The following is a 20,442-nucleotide window of genomic DNA, read 5'->3' as shown; positions in this document are numbered from 1 at the left end:
ATCATTTAGTCTGAAATGCAGATGCAACGTAGAAACTACCACTGCTTTCTAATTGAAGAAGAAAATGACAACAACATTTGTCTTTTATCAAAAAATCTTCTAAGCCCCTCATGGTTAGGTTTTTAAATTAATTATTTAATTATGTATTTACCTTTTTTTTGGGGTTTTTTTTTGTTTTTTTTTTTTCATTGCTAAGGAAGAACTCCCTCTGCTCTTGGAAGATTTTCTACTCTACAGATCTTTTTAAAATTTTATTTTTAATTTTTTTGTTTACCTGATGATTGTCTTAGGCACCCTCCTTACATAATAAACCATCAAGCTAACTTGAACAGGGAAACTGAGTCACACTCAAACAATAGTGAAGGTCAAAGGTGTACTGAAAATAGAAGGGAGGGGGGACAGGTCTGAGTGACACATGGGCTGCCTTCTGAAGGGACAAGGAACACAGGGAGATATGAAAACTACCGAAGCAAGTGGAAGACAATGTTTTAAAGTTTATTTTGTTAAAAAATACTTGTCACTTGGTTCAGACGGCAAATCTAAAATGAGCCCACAATGATTATGTAATAAATGCAGAACATACCACAAAAAGAAAATCAAGACTAACACAGAAACAGAAAATATGACCTTAGTGAATACAACTCTGTTCAGCGTTTCATTGCTGATGGTAAAAGTCTACTCCCTCAACCATTTTCCTGGGCTTTCTGTAATTCACTGCTCAGCATTTGTATTAAAAACAATTAGTCAATGCTTACCAATGATCCTGCAAGTCAGAGCAGATTTATTGCCCTATTAACATACATAACGAGTATAAAAATGTTTCTAAGAAAATGGAACATTTGACCCAAAGTCTAAGCCCTCCCTTTCCTTCCCCACCCCTAATACCCTTGCAAAAGAAAATAAGATAAAATTCTTGTATTGAGAGGAAAAGTATTTACATCTATGGATTTATTCCATATAGTTGAAGCAATTTATTTCCGCAAAATAAAACAAAACAGTGGGCACCGGCACTTCTGAGGATACTGCTAGTTGGCTGAGAATTGTGTGTGTGTTGACCTAAAGCAGGGCCAAGAATCTGAACAGCTTTGATTAAGGGGGCCTGGGGCAGGGACCATCTCTGGTGTGGACAAGAAAAGTAGTGGGAAGATGAGTGAGAAGAGACAAACTCAAATAGGGCTGGGATATATGCACTCAGGACTCTGACATTTGAGGAGAGCTCTTGCCATTTTGGGGGGTGATTGAGGGGGGGATGGGTAGAGGTGGGAGGTGGTGGGCGGGGGGGGGGGCAAAGGGGGAGGGTAACTGTAGGTAGCAGATTACAAGAAATGGATGTGGAGAGGAGCATGTAACTGTGAAACATTTTCCTTGATAACTGGGGCTAAGCAATTATGTCTTGCTTTCCTGTGGGTTGGCCAGACAGGCAGGAGCTGGGCCGGCTGCCTCTCAGCCTTGACTTTCTCAGTCAGGGCACAAAGCCATTCCACTTTCCTCAGCTTGGCCAGAAGAATTGCCTCTCTGCCCTGCCCCCTGCTTGAAGCAGTTCAGAAACTTGGTGAAACTTAAGAGGATTTCCAAATTCAAGTTCTTTGATTTTTTTTTTTGTTTTTTTTCTGTGTTTTTTTACACTCTTTACTTCTCATACCCGTGTGAATGGTTTAAAAAAAAAAAAGTAGCAAAGTATCTCACAAAATGCCGGTGCTTTGAAACATTAAACAACTCTAAAATTCTTTGGAATTTCAGGTCTAACCTGCAAAATAATCTTTTCTAAAAAAAAAAAATTAATAAATTAAAGGAAGAACACGAATAATGCCTTTCTCCTTTCTAAGTGACAAAAAGAACTACCGTGAAACACTCATTTTGGCATGTACAAGTGTTTTGAGGGGGGAACCTGGCAGTGTTCACAACACACATTGAAGTGTCTGCTAAGAAGCTGAAGATACACCCTGCAGTTAGAGAAGCTCTTGCCTTCAGCTTCATCTTAGCATCAAGAACAAAAAGATTGTAACGTAAAGCTTTGGCCGTTTCAATTCTACTATATACATTTTAAAAACTACACAGTCATAAATTAAAGCAGTGATTAAATAAGCTCATATAAAATGTAATTAAATTAAAAAAATCACAGCACATTATAGAGAAAAATAGGAACCAGTTTCACAAAAAAGAGATTATATATATATATATACGTATATATTTTTTTTTTACCCTGTGGAAACAAATTTACTACAAAACACAAAAACTTCATAAGTAACCATTAAAAGGAGAATCATTTCTTATTCCATTCTTGCATTTTTTTACACAATCCTTAACCCACCTGGGGAACATTTCTGGAAATTAAGTCTTCCTTGAGCAACAGAGCAGTTCTGCCAAGAAAATAAACCCCAAACCAAAGCGGGGGGGGGGGGGGGGGGGAGGAGGGAGGGTGGCGGGGGGACATCCCAAACATACAAACTACAAAATAAATAAGAATTATAAAGTTTTTTTAAAAGTAACCTTAACAATTATCAAACTAGTAAGTTCTGCCTTATCACATAGACTCTCTATACAACATAACCCTAAAACTTTATTACTATGAGGTATTTGGAGGAATTGGTAAAAGTGATGCACGGCCTGCCTGGTGAAGGGGCTCGGTGAAGTGGGGGGATCTTGAGAGGGAACGAGGAGGAGGAGCTTTGGTTTATCAGCAAGAAATTGGGGGGAAAAGTCATCCTTTGGTATCAAAGAAAGTTTCATTGCATGGTTGCACGGAAAAAGCACCACGGTGAATAATTATTCCTTTTTTTTTTTTTTCATTAGTGGCCTTTCTAAGAGGCTGAGGTATTCAAAGAGTATAAGGTGAGAGGTCAACAGCGGTTTAACACTTTGGTTCAAGCAAGGCACTCGTCCTAGGAGTTTACAAAGTTTGCAACATGTTTGCCTAGAGATTTACAAGTAGAACTAGCAGTAGTCAGAGTAGTATTTCCTAATGTTGTTGTTATCATTTCGTATCATTATTATTAAGAATGAAGACAAGTTTACACACTGAGTGAAGAGTGAGGAGGGGAGGAGAGGTGGGGGAGGGAAAAGGGTGGAGTTCCCTCTGCAGACCAAGGCCGTGCATGAAAATATCTTTGGTATTCTTTGGTATCATCAATGTGATTAAAATCACCAATGGAAATCGAGTGAGGTAGCGTCTTTGGTTCACACTATAAATAGTAGATCTTTACACTTTTTTTTTTCTTTTTCTTTTTTTTTCTTTTTTTTTTTTTTACACGTGGAAGTAGCTATTTCTTACCTTCTGCTTCTTTGTCCTTACTATTTAGGAAATAGTTACCAAATGTACTGTAAAGCTAACCACACCACAAGAATAATCCAGAAGGCCAATCGCATCTCAAAATGGCCTCTGGTGTTTGAATGCACCCTAAACAACTAGATAGGAAAGGGGGAAGTGCTTTCTCTTTGTTTGCTAAATGCATAGTTTTCATCCTTTATGTACAAAGAAGGGAGGACCTTTCTTACAGAAAATGCCTTTATAGCTCATGTGAAAATGTCCTAGGACTCTTTGGTATAGCAAAGTTTGCATTTAACCTGCAAAGATGGATCATTCACCTGGGGTAGCAATGGGAGTGGCATGAGTCCAAAAGTAGCATGGTGCTTTTACTTTTTTGTCCTGGAAAATTAATTATGCTTTTTTTTTGGGGGGGGGGTGCAGAGTGAGTGACATATTCAGTTAGAATTTCTGAATTTCCCCACATTCTCTTTGGGTTTTGGGGTCTATGACAGCTGCATCCAGGGACTGAATACTTAGTTCCTGACATTCAGAATTCATTTACCTGAACATTTACTGAAGTCTGGGCTTCTGGAGTATCCAGACTTCTCATCTTCCACTCTCTTTCTTTGCCCCCTTTCAGGGAAACTTCTAGGCATGAGAGGACCTGAATGGTTTATGGTGAAAAACAGTCTAACTTCCATTCTACCAAAAAAAACCCCCACAGAACCCCAAAACATGTTAAGTGAAGTGCAGTTCTGGAAGAAACAAACATACAAATGAAAAAATGAGATACCTTTTTAGGTGAATTTTCCAAAAGGATTGAGAAATAATGGATGAGCAAATGGCATGTGATCTGCTCCATTGAGTGTGGTAGGTTAAGAAAGCTGAGCCATAAATTAATGCCACATGCCAAGTTAGAAGCAATAAAGAATCAGTTGTACATGACGTAACGAGTATATTGCTCATGAGAAGCTGAGTTTGTCGTTATGATTTCTAAAAAGCAAAGGTTGTGAGTATACTTGAACAGTCAAGTAAAAAAATTGCTTTTCAGGCTCTGATTTGTGCATCTGTTTATGAGAAAATATATCTCTAGGCCCTGAAATTGCGTAATGGGTGCAAATTCAATGCTGGTATGAAAATTATCTTTGGTGTCAGCAAATAGGATCACTGTATTTTTTTTTTCAAAAAAGCATTATGATGGGAATATTAGAAATGTAGTAATATTCTCTGAGACTGTGTCTACACAGTACCAAAATAATTGGTTGAAAGGTCAAATGCAATTGGATCAATCTGAAGGGGTTATGTAGCACAAACGAAGCAAAAACCATGGTGTTTGAATTCAACTTTTGTTTTTCCTGGGGAGCTGAATTTGGTAAGATTGTGTGTAGACACAGCTTGAATGTCCCTGCATTTAATATTCTCATGTTTTAAATAAATAAGGCTTTCCTCCCTCCTGAATTATAAATATATTATTATAGCTGTACCCCTGGCCCCCACCATTCCTGGAGAGAGTGAAAAAGTTAATCAGTTTTTTTCCTTTTGGTTTATGTCATTGACAAGATTATATGTTAAGCAAATCTCTAAGGGTGGCCATTGAAATGCTCTCTTTTAATAGCTGAACTGTAGTTGTGCCATATTTAGAAGAGAAATTTTTAAGCTGGAGTTTGGTATGAGATAAAAAAAAATACTAAGACAAAATGTGTCAAGGCAAATGCACTATTTCATTAAAGGAGAAGTATGTGTTGGTTTGCTTTTCTCATTCTACAGCAGACATGAAGGAGATCCAGATGGCTTGTTGGTTTAGTTTCATCTCTCCAGGTGCCCGTCTCTTTCTAGACCTAGACATGACGCTGAGACTTGACCTTAAGGAGTTAGGTTTTGTGTCAAGATGGTTCAATATTTTTCCTTTAGCATTTTAATGAATATCAATTAACAACTTATTGTTGTGATAACATTTCACTTCATATCTCTAATTAGGTGTGCTAATTAACCAAGAGTACCCAATTCTTTACCTAATAGTACAAAAGACATCCATTTGTTTGAGTTACAATTCAATGGAGTTCAGAGAGAATTTTTCTGGGAAGCAAGTGATTTACTTGGGTACTGCTAGTACAACTGTATTAGTTTTTTTCTTCCCCCTTGATTTCTCCAGTTCTGGTTAAGTAATTTGGAAAAACAGAAATTGAAAATTTTGTATTTGGAAGCTCAGATCTAGTGTTTTATCTGTCCCTGTTAGAGAGTGGACTCTCTGTTAGAAAATTTCCAGCTTAATGCAGTAGCAAGAAAGAATGTAGTATACTTTGGAGGCTATGCTTAGTGAAATAAATAGCTTTACACCAATAGAACCCAAAGTCTTGTCTTCCACTAGAACTCTGGTTTTTTCTATGGCGTTCCACCACTTCTCAGTTGCCTCTGCTATTTTTATTGATGTTCAAGTCATAATATGTCTGAGATTGGCAATAAGATCAATTTGGTTACAAATACTGGATAGTTCATTTTAATAATAATGTTGGTCTGCTCACTTTGTGTGTTCGTAAAATATTTTAAAAAGGTATTTGGTGTCAAATGCATAAAGCAACTTTCAGTCAAATTAACCCAAGTATGATATCCTTTATTCAGTGGTCTTTTACTAAAAAAGCATTACTTTGAACAAATGTTCTAATTTAATTGTTTGCTCTGTTAAACTTAGTTTTCTAATTTATAAATGGGGTCCTACTTTGGAAGAATCCCCAGGTTTTCTCAGCTATGAACAGATTATGGCATCACGTCTATATGTCTAAGTATCATTTATGGATCCCGAAAGGGAGTGTGCCATCTGGATGTACATGTATACTACACTGACCTCTCTGTTCTGATATTAAATGCTTCCCTGAAGCTACATTCTTTCTTGCCAGTTCTGAAAACTAATATTTCAAATGCTTCAAGAGTCATAAATAATAGTCATGATTCTATGTGGCATGTGTATTACAGCTAGATCAGTTTATACGTATAACTTTACATAGTATCTTGTGTAAAAATAGCTTTGGTTATTAAAATCATTGCAATAAAATACCTGCACTATAATATTAAGTGTGTTCTTTGGTACCTAGGTGATTTTTCTTTTAATGGATGGACTCTTGTTTCATTTCTTAAAAAATATCTGAACATTCCTTAACAAACAAAGAGAATGCACTGGTTTAGGTGTCATTCAAATTTTCTTTGCTGGGTTTGAATCTGCATTTAGGTTGCGGGCCTGGCAGGTTCAAACGCTAGGCTAGACGAGCGAAATCACACTCCTATCCAATGAACTCAGACAACCCCACACTATGTTGGGTGCACTCCTATAGCACAACCCTTCCTGAAGACCAGCCTGCCTAAGTCCCTAACCACTGGTGATGCGTGTGTGTGTGTGTGTGTGTGTGTGTGTGTGTGTGTGTATGTATGTGTATGCACTCACGTACCCACACACAGTACTGAGACACCATACACCTTCGTGGCATAGTGGAACAGATGAGAAAGTCTGATCTTAAAAGATGTCCACTCAATGGCTCAAAATCACTATGCTCCAAACCACAAAACAGCCAAGCACAGCGAGAATGATCATGGATTGAAGGTGTGAGATCCAGTGGTGCTTTTCTGCTCATATTTTCTCTTGCCAAGTCGTTGCCCCGCTGAAGTGTGTGTCTCCGAACAAAGTCAGAATGCAGGTGAGCTAAGTCTTTGGTTTCTTTGGACTATAAATAACACTTTTTTTTTCTTCAAATATTTCTAAGTATAAACCTGCTATCTTGAGGTCCTGGTCTTTTAAAAATTTTTTTATTTAAAGCTTTTCCACCGAGGTTTAGTTTGTGGGTGTTCCTTCATGCTTTGGTACAAGTGCTTGATGAAGAAGATGAGTTGCCTGAATTGGAGCTGCCCTCGTCCTGCCACTTGTCCAGACTCCTCCTCCTTGCGTTCATGAAGAAATTGCTGACCGTGCTCAGCTCCAACCCCAGCTGCTGGGAAATAGTGATTTGCAATTCTTTGGATGGACGCTTATTTTCCTTGAATATTGCATGTAGAGTTCGACGCTGGACATCTGTGAAGACCAACCTCGGCTTTTTGGGTGTGTTGCCTCTATCCTTCCCATGTTCTTGTTCTTTCCTTTTGCATGCTGTAAAAAAACATAGCAGGTGTTAGAACAAACTTGCCTGGGAGATTCAAGAGTAGAAAGGCAGAGCCAATAGCATTTGTTTGCCATTCCTCATGGACCACTTTGTGACTGCTGACCTCTAATTTTGCACCATGTTGGGCTGGGAAGAAAGTGTAATTTAAGGATAGAGAATTAGGAGGTGGGGTTCTGCGAGTCCTGGGTGTGGGTCCTGGCTTTATAAGCATCAACTCTTTGTCCGTGGTAAGTGGTAAATCAATTAACACCACCAGCGCCTCAGATTCCTCATCTGCAGAATGTATTTTCTGTATTGTTCTGACAAAACGAACTCATTGCTTGAATTTTTGTATCATCATCTGCAAAAAACCTACCTTGCTGGGTTGTGGTAAGGATATATGAAATAGTACATGCATAAGTTTGTGTTAACTGAAATGCTTTCCAAAGTCTTATTACCTAGATGTGGTTGTAGCCCTCAAGGGGTTTACGGTCTGCTTCTGGTAGAATACTAAGAGCCTAAGAGAGTCTGAAAACAATAGAAAAAGGAATTGCATTTGCTATCCTTCTGATCTTTTTTGTTTCCGAGGCAACTCCGTATGTAAGAAAACTCTGTATATAGCACGCTACCGTGCCCATCAGTTTTCTACTGATTATTTAGTGGAACCAGGACTTTGGGAGGTGTGAAGGCTGCTTCCTTGCATTTGGGGCTAAACCTGTCATATTAGACACATTCCCTTTTGGGGTTTCTCTGTGCCTTTTTGCTGTTGGAGTCTCCTTCTTCCCCTAACTCATCTCCCACTCAGAAGACCTATTTCCTCTCATGCCTTTTGGTCCTGCATCAGGTATCATGCTTCTTGGCTGCTAGAACTGTTCTGGTGTATCATCCCAATGTGGCCTTTGGGCCCCCATGGTTTGGTGTTGGATCAGGGGTTCTCCTAACCTCAGGTGCCATACTTCCTCTTTGAGGGCTAATATGGCTCACTAGCTTCCACCTGCCAAAGAGGCACTAAGGACTACATTGCTAATAACACGCTCCACCCACTCCTAATTTCCATCATCAATCAATGTCTATAGCCATCCCCAAATAACTGCACAACCTATATAAAAATGATGCTTTGGTTATGCTAATGCAACTTAAGAAGGCTCCTATGCCCTGACTCCAATCAGATTGCTGCCTCTCAGCCCCCTACATAGGCACTGTGGAGCAGCCAGTGCTTTCTTCATTTCTGGCTGGCTCTACTCTGACATGAGCTCCAGTAACAGTGACAGGCAGATGGGGTATCTTCCTGATTGACGTAGAGGCTGTTACTCTTTTATTCTTTTCTCTTCTTTTCTTTTCTTTTCTTTCTTTCTTTCTTTCTTTCTTTCTTTCTTTCTTTCTTTCTTTCTTCCTCTCTTTCTTTCTTCCTCTCTCTCTCTCTCTCTCTCTTTCTTTCTTTTGGCTTGAGTGATGCAACAGTCTATATTGTTGTGGTAACACTGATACAGATGCCCCATTCTGGGTTAGGGCTACCCCCACCCCACCCCACCCCTTGGTCCTCATCACTGTGGAACTTTGGAAAGGGAGGGGGCAGAATCCCTCAGCAGAGCTGGAGAGAATCAAGTGGGACTGCTGAGTGTGGGGGTCACCTGGAACCAAGGGTTCAACAGGGTCAGGATGCTTGAATCCTCTGTCTTTTTTTTTTTTAATGTTTATTTATTCTTGAGAGAGAGAGAGAGTCAGAGAGTGAGCAGGGGAGGGGCAGAGACAGAGGGAGACACAGAATATGAAGTAGGCTCCAGGCTCTGAGCTGTCAGCACAGAGACCAATACGGGGCTCCAACTCACAAACCATGAGATCATGACCTGAGCAACATTGGACACTCAACCAACTGAGCCATCCAGGCACCCCTAGAATCCTCTGTCTTGATGGGAGCTGGGAACACTTGGGTCCCAGGTTCAAGACTGGTAATGCCCTGCCCTGGGTTCAAAGCTAGGGTGAGGTCTGGAAAAGCCTTAGTCCAGGGTTCAAGAGATTCCCTTGGTTCCAGATCCCAGCTTTGGGGCTGAGCATGGGAGATGGGGGGTCCCAGATTGAGGGTGGGGGAGTATCTCTGGGTCCAGAGTTTGAGGTTGGTCATGGATACTCTGATCTCCAAGCCCCAAGTTCAGGGCTGGGGAAGAGTCTGGTCTCCTAGGTAATGGGGACTGGATAGGAGGGATATCCAAATTTTGGACCTGGGTGAATGGTCGCAGATGTCCTACTTTTTAAACTGGAAGGGGAGCTCTATTTTTAGGGCTGTGGATAAGGGCTCTGGGTCCCTGGTTCCAGGCCAGAGTCGGGGGTGGGCAGACATTCTCCAGGCCATAGGTACAGATCCTAGGCGCCTAGGAGACCAATACTCTCAGTCTTGTTCTCAATCTTGTTCTTGAGGTTTTGCAGGTGCAGTGAGGCATCCACCAGAATCAGAAGCATGGGCCTGGCGATGCTGAGCAGGAAGGTACAAGTGCAGCCTGTCACCCAGAGGACGAAGAGGCCAATGGCAAGCACTGCAGCCAGGCAGTTGGTGGTGGGGTGGCTGCTTGAATCTCAGCTGCCCACACCAGCACGTTGAGGCCACCATCACTACCAGGACATGTAGGAGGGTGTGCAGCAGGAGGGTGTACCTGCCCCTGGCACGATCCAGGCTCCCCTCCAAACCCAGAACCTCCACAAGTTCACCCTCCCAACACTTCAACTTGACTATGTCCCAGTCCCTGTCTCTGCCTGAAGTCCTGTTACCCTTTCATGCCTCCTCATACCTCCTGTTGGCTGCCCTCCTATTGCTGTCTCCTGCTCCACCTCCTGCCTCTTTTTATTCCAGGTTCTCAATTTCCTACCAGATGGCTCATCAGTTTGGGACAGATGCAGTCTCTGTGCTCTCCACACATAGCCCTGCTCCTCTGCCTGCCCCTACCTGTCATTCCTAATTGCTTTAGCTCCTGGATTTCAGAGTTTTCCTAAGGCCTTAGCACAAATTAGCTCAGCAATCAGATCAGCTGAAAAGTTAATGGGTGATGGCTGAAGGAGACTCCAGTCTTTGGAGTCCAATAAAGGAGTCTCTAAAATGTTTTAACCATGTGCTACTTAGCAAAAAATGTTTTGAGTGTACACTTCCTAATATTATTTATTTACAAATTATATATATGTGTTACTCTACTACAGTATTATATACATGATAAAATATATACAAAATATAGAAATTTTGAAACAAGTAAAATAAAAATAAATAGACACAGAAATTCTCTTCTCCAGATGAATTAGCTTGCCCAGGCCCTAGCACGCACTCACCCCAAAGGACCACTGGTCCAATTCTAATCACAGGGAAATATGAGGGTAAGAATTTCAGAAAGGCCATGACGGGAAAGCTCAGTCATAAAAGAGACAGTTTTAGGCCAGTCAGGCCATATGGTACCTTTCATAACATCACCCAAACATTACTGGCTGTGCCCCTTCTCAACATAAGAGGTAGCATCAACATAATGGGAAGTATGTATTAAATGCCCCATCCCTCAGAGCACTGAGTCACATATACTGAGCCAGCTGAGATTTCCCAAATAGAATCCCTGCCCCCAGGGGCAACTATAGCCCTCATTGGGCAAACTAGATTAAGTCTCTGAAAAAAGAGCTGACTAGACTGAAGGCAACTCTAGTTAGTTTGAATCAGCCCATATAGACCCAGCTTTACACAATACTGATGCACGTAGCTGACTGATTCATTCATTCACTTTCAAAAATGAATATGACAGGGTTGCCTGAGTGGCTCAGTCTGTTCAGTTTCCAATTTTGGTTCAGGTCATGATCTCTAGCTCTGTGAGTTCAAGCCCTGCATTGGTCTGTCTCAGTCAGCACAGAGCTTACTTTGGATCCTCTGCACCCCCCCTCTCTGCTCCTTCCCCTCCTCAAAAGTAATAAACATTAAAAAAAATGAATACAACACAGGCTTTGCTCTTAGTCACTCTTACAGTCACAGAAGCAAATAACTGTGAGTATAAAAAGAGTATACAGGATATTACTTCTCCTTGGGGATATTAAAGGAGGCATCAAAAAGAAGGTGTGCTTACTCTGGGCTAGAAAGGAGCTTGTTAGAGAGAAGTGGGACAAACTCATGCCCAGCAGGGGGAGCAGCACTCATGTAGGATTGATAAACATCAGTAGATTGGGGTTAGTGGGGCAAGAGCACATAAAAGGAGGAAAGCTGTGGGAGACAAGGTTTCACAGGTGGACAGAGATCAGAACTGAATTATCTTGTTGGTAAGGAGGAGTTACCGAATGGTTTGAGAAAGGGTGTAGTGTGATTAAATTTGGGTTTAGAAAAACCCTTCTGGTGGTGTTGTGAGGGATAAATCAGAAAGCACTGGGAGAATTGGGAGAAGGGTGCTGGGGTATGCCACCCTGATCCCCTCCGGAGTAAGACATTCATTCCTCTGCTATAAGAGTTGGTGGCTGTTGGCTCTCAGCTGAGGGCCATTCTGGGAAGTGCCCTTGGCCAAAGGTTATGGCACCCTGGGAGTGGGGTGGGAGGCTGCCTACAACCAGTGGGCGGTGCGGAGGGTACAGGATGGGGGTTGGAGGACGAAGGATGAAGAGGGTGGGAACGTGTTAGTTTAAGGATCTCCTCCCCAACCCCTTGCATCAAGTTGGGACAATTCCGAAGCGTCACCCAGTTCCATAGCACCCCATAGGGTTGGTTGAGGCTATTGTTGCAACTGTATCAAAGTTCAACTTCTTCAGCCTGCTCTTTCTTCCTCCACTCCCCCAGTGGGAGTTATTCTCCATTGCTCTCTCCAATATCCTGCTTACATGCAAGACTCAGAAAACTTGACCCGAGAAAACCACTGTACTGAGGATCCCATATTAGACAATGACAGTTGAGGGTAGAATACAGAGACCAAATGTAAGAGCTTCTTGGAAGGTAGAATCAAGAGGACTCAATGACAACTTGGCTGGGAGGGTAGAGATTAGAACATCTCCTAGGTTTCTGACTGGAAGGTAGCAATGAGGCCATTAGGGAATGCAGATGGAGAAATGAACTTTATGAGAGCGGTAATCACTTCTATGTGGGACAAACTGCATTTGAAGTGCTTGTTTGACATTCTATTAAAGATCTCCAACATGCGGTTGTCCAGCAGACAGCAGCATATATATGTATATATATAGGGCCTAGGGCTCAGTGGGGAGGTGTGGGCTAGGACTGTAGACTGGGAAGGCATTAGGGCTCTAGATGGCAAATTACACAGAACATACCTATGGAAAGGTAAGTAATTGAGCATCAGTTGTAGACTCAACTTACAGAACTATAATTTATCATTCAGAAGGCAGAGCTAAGGGAAATCACAACTCATTTTCCACCTAACTAGGTTGTATATTTGAATGACTTCAGTCTGGTCCTTCGCATTTGGCAGGACTGGGTGGGCTGAAGCTACTTCCAAACCAGCATTTTCCTTTTTAAAAAAAATTTTTTTTAACGTTTATTTATTTTTGAGAGACAGAGAGATAGAGCATGAGTTGGGAAGGAGCAGAAAGAGAGGGAGACATAGAATCTGAAGCAGGCTCCAGGATCTGAGCTGTCAGCACAGAGCCCGACGTGGGGCTCGAACTCACGGACCATGAGATCATGACCTGAGCTGAACTCAGACGCTTAACCTACTGAGCCACCCAGGTGCCCCCCAAACCAGCATTTTCCAAATGGTGTCAGAGAAATGATACTGTCTCCAATGGGTTCCTGGAAAAGATGGCTTGCAGGTCAAACACATTTGGAAAAACCTACTATATATATACATCTTTTTCCTCAAAATTCACAATATGTGTTAGCAAATGTAATTATGTTTCCCAAAAGTATTTAACCCTTGAACTCTGTATGGTAGGGAATGTCTATTAATATCTCATACTAATGTTGGGGAAATGCAGTTTGGAAGTTTCCTCCCTGAACTCTCAAGCATTACAGATGTCACAATGCCAGAACCTGGGAAGTGAGATATTCCAGGAACAGGGCACCTGGCTGTCTCATTCTGTATATCCAGGGCATGCTGGCATAGTGCCTGGATAGAAGGGTAAGTATTGTAGGGGGGGTGGCTATGACTCAGTGAATGTGGTATATCTGCAGAGAACTCTGTGAATAAGAATGCAGAGATATCAGTAGAATAAAAAGTGGACTAAAGCTTGCTGAGTTTCACTGGGTGACCTTAACTAAGGCTAGGAGGAACAACCCACAGAAGTAAAATCATGCTTCAGGAAGGCTCTACAGAACTACAATTGTTAAAACTGTTAAGAGAATATGAATGAGAGAAATGCTTTGAGATTTTTATGGGATAAATGTCAGGGTAGAGATTACCCTGGAGACTACCAAATGGAGGTCATGAGAGTCCACACAGTGTGCAAGGGAGGGAGCAAGAGGAGAGGAGTGAGAGTGAGGCGTGACAAGAGATACCGCTGCTCAGGGAAAACCACTGCATGTGTTTTATGTGAAAGTTATACTTCTTGTTTAGCTATATAGTTTCCATTAAAAATAGATAAGTATTTATCATAGAAATGGATTAAAGGGAAGAGGATACTTATTGCTTGTGAAAGGTAGTGTTGTAGAGGAAGATGACCTGTCGTGAATCACTTTTATGAAGGTGCACAGCTAGTGTATTTGCAGGATGCAGTGGCAAAGTGTAGTGGGGACTATCCTAGGAGACTTTGATCTTTTCTGTGGGCAAGGTCACCCACAGTGAGTACTAAGTGGGAGGCAGAAGTAGGCATGAGAGATGGTAAAAGGCAGAGCATGACTTTGGGTGCTACAAGAATAAAAGATGGTAAAGAATTATTATTTTTTTAAGGCAGAACATGAGGATATGGGTAAAAGACAGAGGCTCTCATTTTAGGCATGCCTGGGACCTGTGCTTTGCCCATAGTTGGCAAGACTGAGCCAACTGTATTTCAAGAAATATGAATTCTGCAGGATGTTGAAAGGTATCCAATAACAATAACCTGAGTTATTGAGGTCAGTTTGGGAACTAGTGAGTAATTAAGGATTAAAAAAGCTTTTTAAATGCAGGACTTCTTAGAGCCTTTATATGTTAATGTGCACTGACACTTGGGGGTCTCCCCCAATTTAATATACTAATGTGCACTGATACTTATGGGGTCTCCCAAGCTTCTTTGATTAAGGAGCTCTTTATTCAGGGACTTTCTCTCAGGAATGGCATTACTTAGAACAGTGTTTCTCAAAATGTGGCTGGCAGGCCCATACTGGTCTGTGAACTCCCACTGACCTGCAGGAAGATCAGGACAGAAAATTGAGAAGAAGCAGTTAGAAATTTTCATGGCAGTTTGGTATTGCTACAACATTCAAGTGTGTTATTATTGTCCTAGTAATACATTTTTAATTGTATTATCAAAACTATTGTTCCAGGACAGATGAAAATTATAAACAAACAACTAGCCCTTGACTACATAGGGTTTAAGAGATCCTGTCTTGGAACATACTCTATAAAGCATGGTAGACAGTAACATCTTAGAATCTGTTGTTGGCCAAGCATTCCTTCATCAACTTGTATCCAGTTTCCTGATTTAATGACAGAAAGGACTTTACAGTATCTGAAGTGCTGACTGAGTTATGCAAAATCTGCCAAAAATTTGTCTAGGATCATGTGGGCACAGACATACTGGCCTGGAAGACATTTATAAAGCCAGATACATTTATAAGATAACTTTGTAGATGAACATGGGCTCAGGACACAGCTCAAGTCCCAGCTCTGTGACCAATGGTAGATGTGTGATCTTGGACAAGTCCCTCACTTTCTTTGAGTCTTAGCTCACCCACCTGCAAAACAGAACAATGGCCTTCTTTCATCACAGGATTAAAATAATCACTAAATAAGACAATATATGTTGAATGATTATTAAAACTATAAACCCTTAAGGGAGTATTCCAGATGTGTGCAAATTAATTTTCTTCTTCAGTCATGATACAAGTATAAATATTGAATTTACACAGTAGGTTGGAATATTTGCTCTGCCTCTAGTATGTTGCATGAACTTGGACACGTCACTTGATCTTTTTTTCTTCCTTCTTTAAATGAGCAGACTATGCTTCAAGGCCTCTGTGTACTCAAAAGCCCTGTCAGTCAATTAATGCATGGCTGCAGTGTCTCTCCTGGTTTCCAAAGTCTATTATCACCTCTGTTAAATAATTTCCAACGCAACCTTACTTTGTCTTTTAGAATGTATAGCCACTATATTGACTTTGTAGCACATCTCCTCTTACCTTATGGCTTCTCAAAAACAGCAAGTAATGGCTCTGCAGGATCATCAGCCAGTTCTGCAAATAATCCAGATCTGCGTTCATCTGAATGAACGTGATAAACAAAAACTCACATTCCTCATAGTTGCTTTGACTTCTAAATGTTATGAGCTCTGGAGGTTAAAATATTTACAGCAACCAGGACCACAGACATTGAGAACAGGTAAGCATTTGCCCTCCTAGGATTCTGAGCCATTAAACCGTTGCAGCTTATATTTTTACTGGGTTGCTACATTTTCGTGAAAATTGTAGGACAATTTATTTAACTTGCTTCCTGACTTTCTTGATAATTTGTCCCAGAGTTGGCTGCTTCACATCGGACGAAATTGTGTACTGGAATAAGGCTACCTTCTTGTGTATGTTTCAACATGTACTTACTGAGAGTGTACTGTGGGTCCAGGTATAGTCAATGTATACTCCATCTTATCCATCTATGAGGGAGGAAGGCTTTATAAAAAGCATTGCACTAGTCGTCAGAAGCTTTGGGCTCTTGCTCTGACTCTGTCATCAATTAGTCAAACGTCTGGATTAAGTCATTTAACCAAGCTGGGTCCAGGTTCCTTAACTGTACAATGAAGGGATTGGACTAATGACTTATAGTCCCTTCAAGGTGCAACTCTATGACTTGATGTATGTAAAGGCTTTCTACATCACTCCAGAGGGAAGCAGCAGGCAGTACAGACCTTGTTCAGGACTATGGGTTTCTATGTCATTAATGGGCACCTGGACAAGTGTGAGCATTGAAACTGTTCACACTAGGGATAGCTGGGCAATCTTTCCAGTCCATGCCCTCTCTTTTGTCAGACCACCCACGTACCAGTACTACCTCCATCTCACTCCTGGCAGGCAGAGGTGGCCGAGGGCATTAAAGAGAGAAGATCGTTGGGCAGAACACCTTCCAGTGAGGTGGGAAGGGGAATAAGACCTGCATGTATGGTAAATGATATTATCAGATAGGATCAGAAAATTGAGCTTCAGAAGCACAGAGTCTTGCATTTGATAGGAACTGGTGCCTGGATAGAAACTTACATCACCCATCACCCCTGCCACTAATAAGTAGGCTCTTCTTATTCACTACTGCATCTTGGGTACCAGAACAATGCCTGGCTCCATAAACGTGTATTGACTGACTTACTAAAAAAAAAAAGAAAGAAAGAAAATTGGGCTTCATAAATTGTGTTATTCTTAGACATACTTTGTAAAAGTCCTTCAGAAAATTCTAGCTTGGGGCACCTGGGTGGCTCATTTGGTTAAGTGACTGACTCTTGATCTCGTCTCAGGTTATGATCTCACAGTTCGTGAGATCGAGCCCTGTATCATGCTCTGCGCTGACAGTGTAGGGCCTGTTTGGGATTCTCTCTCTCTCTCTCTCTCTCTCCCACACACACACACACACATCCTTGTGCATGCCCTCTTGCTCTCTCTCAAAATAAATAAATTTTTTTTTTAAAAAAGGAAAAGTCCAGCTTACCTTAGTTTTACTAAGAAGGACTAAGTGTTGTGGCAGAGGTGGGGGGTAGATGCACATACACACAAGTGAAAATCAGGACTGGGGGCTCACTTCTAAGCAGTCATGCCTATCTGATAGAATAAAATGGGAATGGGGCCAAATGAGAAACAAATCACACGTCTGTCACTTTAGAGGCATTACTAAATCTCAGCAATGCACTATGAGGACTACGTATGATAGGCTGAATGAAATTTAGGCACTTAACCTGCGGGGAGGGCAGTTTTAGCCTTGATGTCTGGATGGAGAACCCCAGAGAGGCAGGGTGAAAGAACCAGGCCTGGGGGGTTCAAATTGGATTCATTTGGTGGTCTGAATGTAATACATTGAAGGAGGACTGTATGCCTACCCTGTGCTATGGCAAAATATCTTCTCCCTCCAAACAACTGCCCAAGTGTATGCCATCCTAACAGGACCCCAAGGGAGATGGAGGGAGATGGGTCAGAGAGAAGTAAAGGGGAAAGCTGAAATTTCCAGGGCACCATGAAATTGCCTTGCCATCTCAGGACGGTGTGGCATTTTAATAGGGGCCTTCTAGAGAGCCAGTGTCTTTGCCCTAAAGGCCAATGCTGGGGCCGAAATCCACAACCTGCAAGGCAGAGTATTCTTGAGCAGGTGACCCTGTGCTGCCCCCTGTCATTCACAGGAGGTCTGGCCTCGGTTTGGAGGAGAATGCAGGCAGCTGCTCAGGCCCTCAGGCCCCTTGAGGCTCCAGGGTCAGGTGGGGTGCACTGGTAAGGTAAAAGCACACCCCAAAATTCTACCCAGATTTCTGATGGGCTTGCCCACGTTCATCCCTGCATACTCAACCCTTCAACCCACCTTCATCCCTGCATACTCTGCTCAGGGGAGCTTGGGGCTTCAGGGAAGCCAAGAAAGGGTAAAAAAGCAGCTGGGCCAGAATAGGCAAAGCCACAGGGATGGAAAGTAGGTTGGTGGTTACCTAAAGCTGAGTGGGTGGTAAGAGGAAATACCAGTAACTCTTCATGGGTACAGGGTTTCTTTTTGGGGCAGGTGATGAAAAGATTCTAAAACTGGTTGTGGGGATAGTTGCACAGCTCTGTAAGTATACTAAAACCACTGAATTATACATTTTAAATGGGTGAATTGTATACCATATAAATTATATCTTAATAAAATTATTCACGAAAGAAGTAGCTGAGCATGTACACAGGGTGAGTCCTCTGTTATCACTCCCTGTCTGCCTCTTCTGAACTATAGCCAGGACAAGCAGGGGTCGGCTCCTCATATCTACTGAGCCCCCAAAGACCCTCTCTTGACGGCTGAAGCTGCTTTCAAGGCAGACTCTATGTGGAGGAGCAAGAATGCAAATGAAACAGATTTCAGTAAAAGAAGATAGTGGTTGGGAGAGATATAAAAAGGGGAATTACTGGGGTGCCTGGGCGGCTCAATTGGTTGAGCGTCCGACTTTGGCTCAGGTCATGAGCTCATGGTTTGTGAGTTTGAACCCCATTTTGGGCTCTATGCTATTAGTGCAGAGCCTGTTTCAGATCCTCTGTCCCCCTCTCTCTTTGCCCCTTCCCCGTGTGTACTCTCTGTCTCAAAAATAAGTAAACATTTAAAAATAAATAAATAAAAAGGGAAACTATGGAAGTGAATGTGGCAGGTTTCCGAGCCCATTTGAACAGGCCAATACCTACACTGTGGAGCTCAAACAACTAGAGTACAGGCCACAACAGCTTCTGAATTATAGCTCAGACTCCAGGAGTACTGGGTCATAATGTTATCTGCCTTGCCTTGAGTTATTTTGCTATATTATGCATATTTTTATAATCCAGGCTCCCAGTTGTTTTTGGAATGATGTAGCTTTTTAATTGGCAGATTTAGAGGACACAGAACAATGCATGGTGTGTAATTTAAAAAGCAATTCCAGTGAGTTCCAGCTGATGGGGTCAAGGGCAGCCTTTGCACAGGAAGTGAACTCCTGCATACATTGTCTGGAAACTGTGATGCCCAGCAGAGGGAGGTAGAGCCAATCAGTATACCCTGCTGGACACAAGCTAGCTTTGCTTATGTCTGTGAGTTTGCGGGTAGCCAGAGCACCAGTGGAAACTCTTCTGGGCATGCACGTGGAAGGTCTAATAGAAACCTGCAGACATTCCCAGCCAGAAATGATCCCTATAACTCACCCCTGTTTCTTGCTTTACAGTGCTTAAAACATCACCATTGAACCTTCCTAGGTGATCCCCACAAAACTCAAGTGAGGCAGAAATGGGTATTACTTCTTTCTCTATAGATGAAGAAACAATGTCAGAGGGGTTAGGTGACTTGTCTATGGGCACACAGCTGATTGGGTGAGGGAACCTTCAACCCACTGTGCCCTGGAGGCAGATGTCAGCACAATGGACACATCATCAAAACTTCTTCCAGAATGGTTAAATGGGCAGAAACAGCTGGTGAAAGGGAGCCCAGGGAACCCACAGCCAAGGTGAGCCAATACAGGAGCAGTGGGCCAGTGGGCAGCGGCCAGTTATCAGACCTGTTTTGCTATGGCTGAAAGGATTACAGTGAGCCCATCCAGGAGAGTGAGCAGCACAGGAGAGGACACAGAGGGAATTTGGCTTTGCAGGGACAGTACACCCACTCTGGCCTGGGAGAGGGAAACTCGTTTTGATAGGGATGCAGAGGGGCAGGGGACAGCTATCTTCATGTGGATATGGGCTTTGAAAGGAAGCTAGAGCTGACCCAGTGGAGCAGCTGGGGAGCAGCTAAAGGTGGGAGAATGTGCCCTATCAAATTCTGGTTTGAGGGTCACCTGGGTTGCTCAGTCAGTTGAGCGTCTGACTTCGGCTCAGGTCATGATCTCGCAGTTCACAAGTTGAAGCCCCGCATCAGGCCCTGTGCTGACAGCTCAGAGCCTGGAGCCTACTTCAGATTCTGTGTCTCCCTCTCTCTCTCTGCCCCTCCCCTCTCATGCTCTGTCTCTCAAAAATGAATAAACGTTAAAAATGTTTTAAAAACCACACAAATTCTGGTTGGAAAAGTCACCTGAACCTCTCCTTACCCCACCTGGTTTGCTTCTTTAACAGAGCCATCTAGGATGGAGACCGTCTTTCCAGGCATCTGCTGTCTGGAGTCCTTCTGGAGTCAGCATATGAAATATTTCTATCCACCTCTCTTCTCTAGGTAAAACTCAATAGGCTATGGCCAACAGGTGAGGCTATTGGACTTATGATCCCAGGAAGGCAGAGGCTGCCTGTGCTTGGGAGAAGTGGAACAGGATCATCTGAAACGC

General features: G+C 42.4%; 1 protein-coding gene across 1 annotated transcript in view; it reads right to left on the bottom strand.

Moving 5' to 3' along the window:
- Positions 1-474: 474 nt before the first annotated feature.
- ONECUT1 (one cut homeobox 1) overlaps positions 475-20,442 on the bottom strand; it is a 45,129-nt gene continuing 25,161 nt past the window's right edge. The window contains exon 2 of the mRNA XM_015063489.3: positions 475-7,379. Within this exon, the coding sequence (XP_014918975.2) occupies positions 7,087-7,379 (293 nt within the window). The 3' untranslated portion in view covers positions 475-7,086. The remainder of the gene's footprint in view (positions 7,380-20,442) is intronic.

Source organism: Acinonyx jubatus, chromosome B3, assembly GCF_027475565.1.
Source record: "Acinonyx jubatus isolate Ajub_Pintada_27869175 chromosome B3, VMU_Ajub_asm_v1.0, whole genome shotgun sequence".
NCBI classification, from domain to species: domain Eukaryota; kingdom Metazoa; phylum Chordata; class Mammalia; order Carnivora; family Felidae; genus Acinonyx; species Acinonyx jubatus.
Note: the sequence above shows the minus strand (reverse complement) of the source record. Positions and strands in the feature narration are given on the sequence as shown.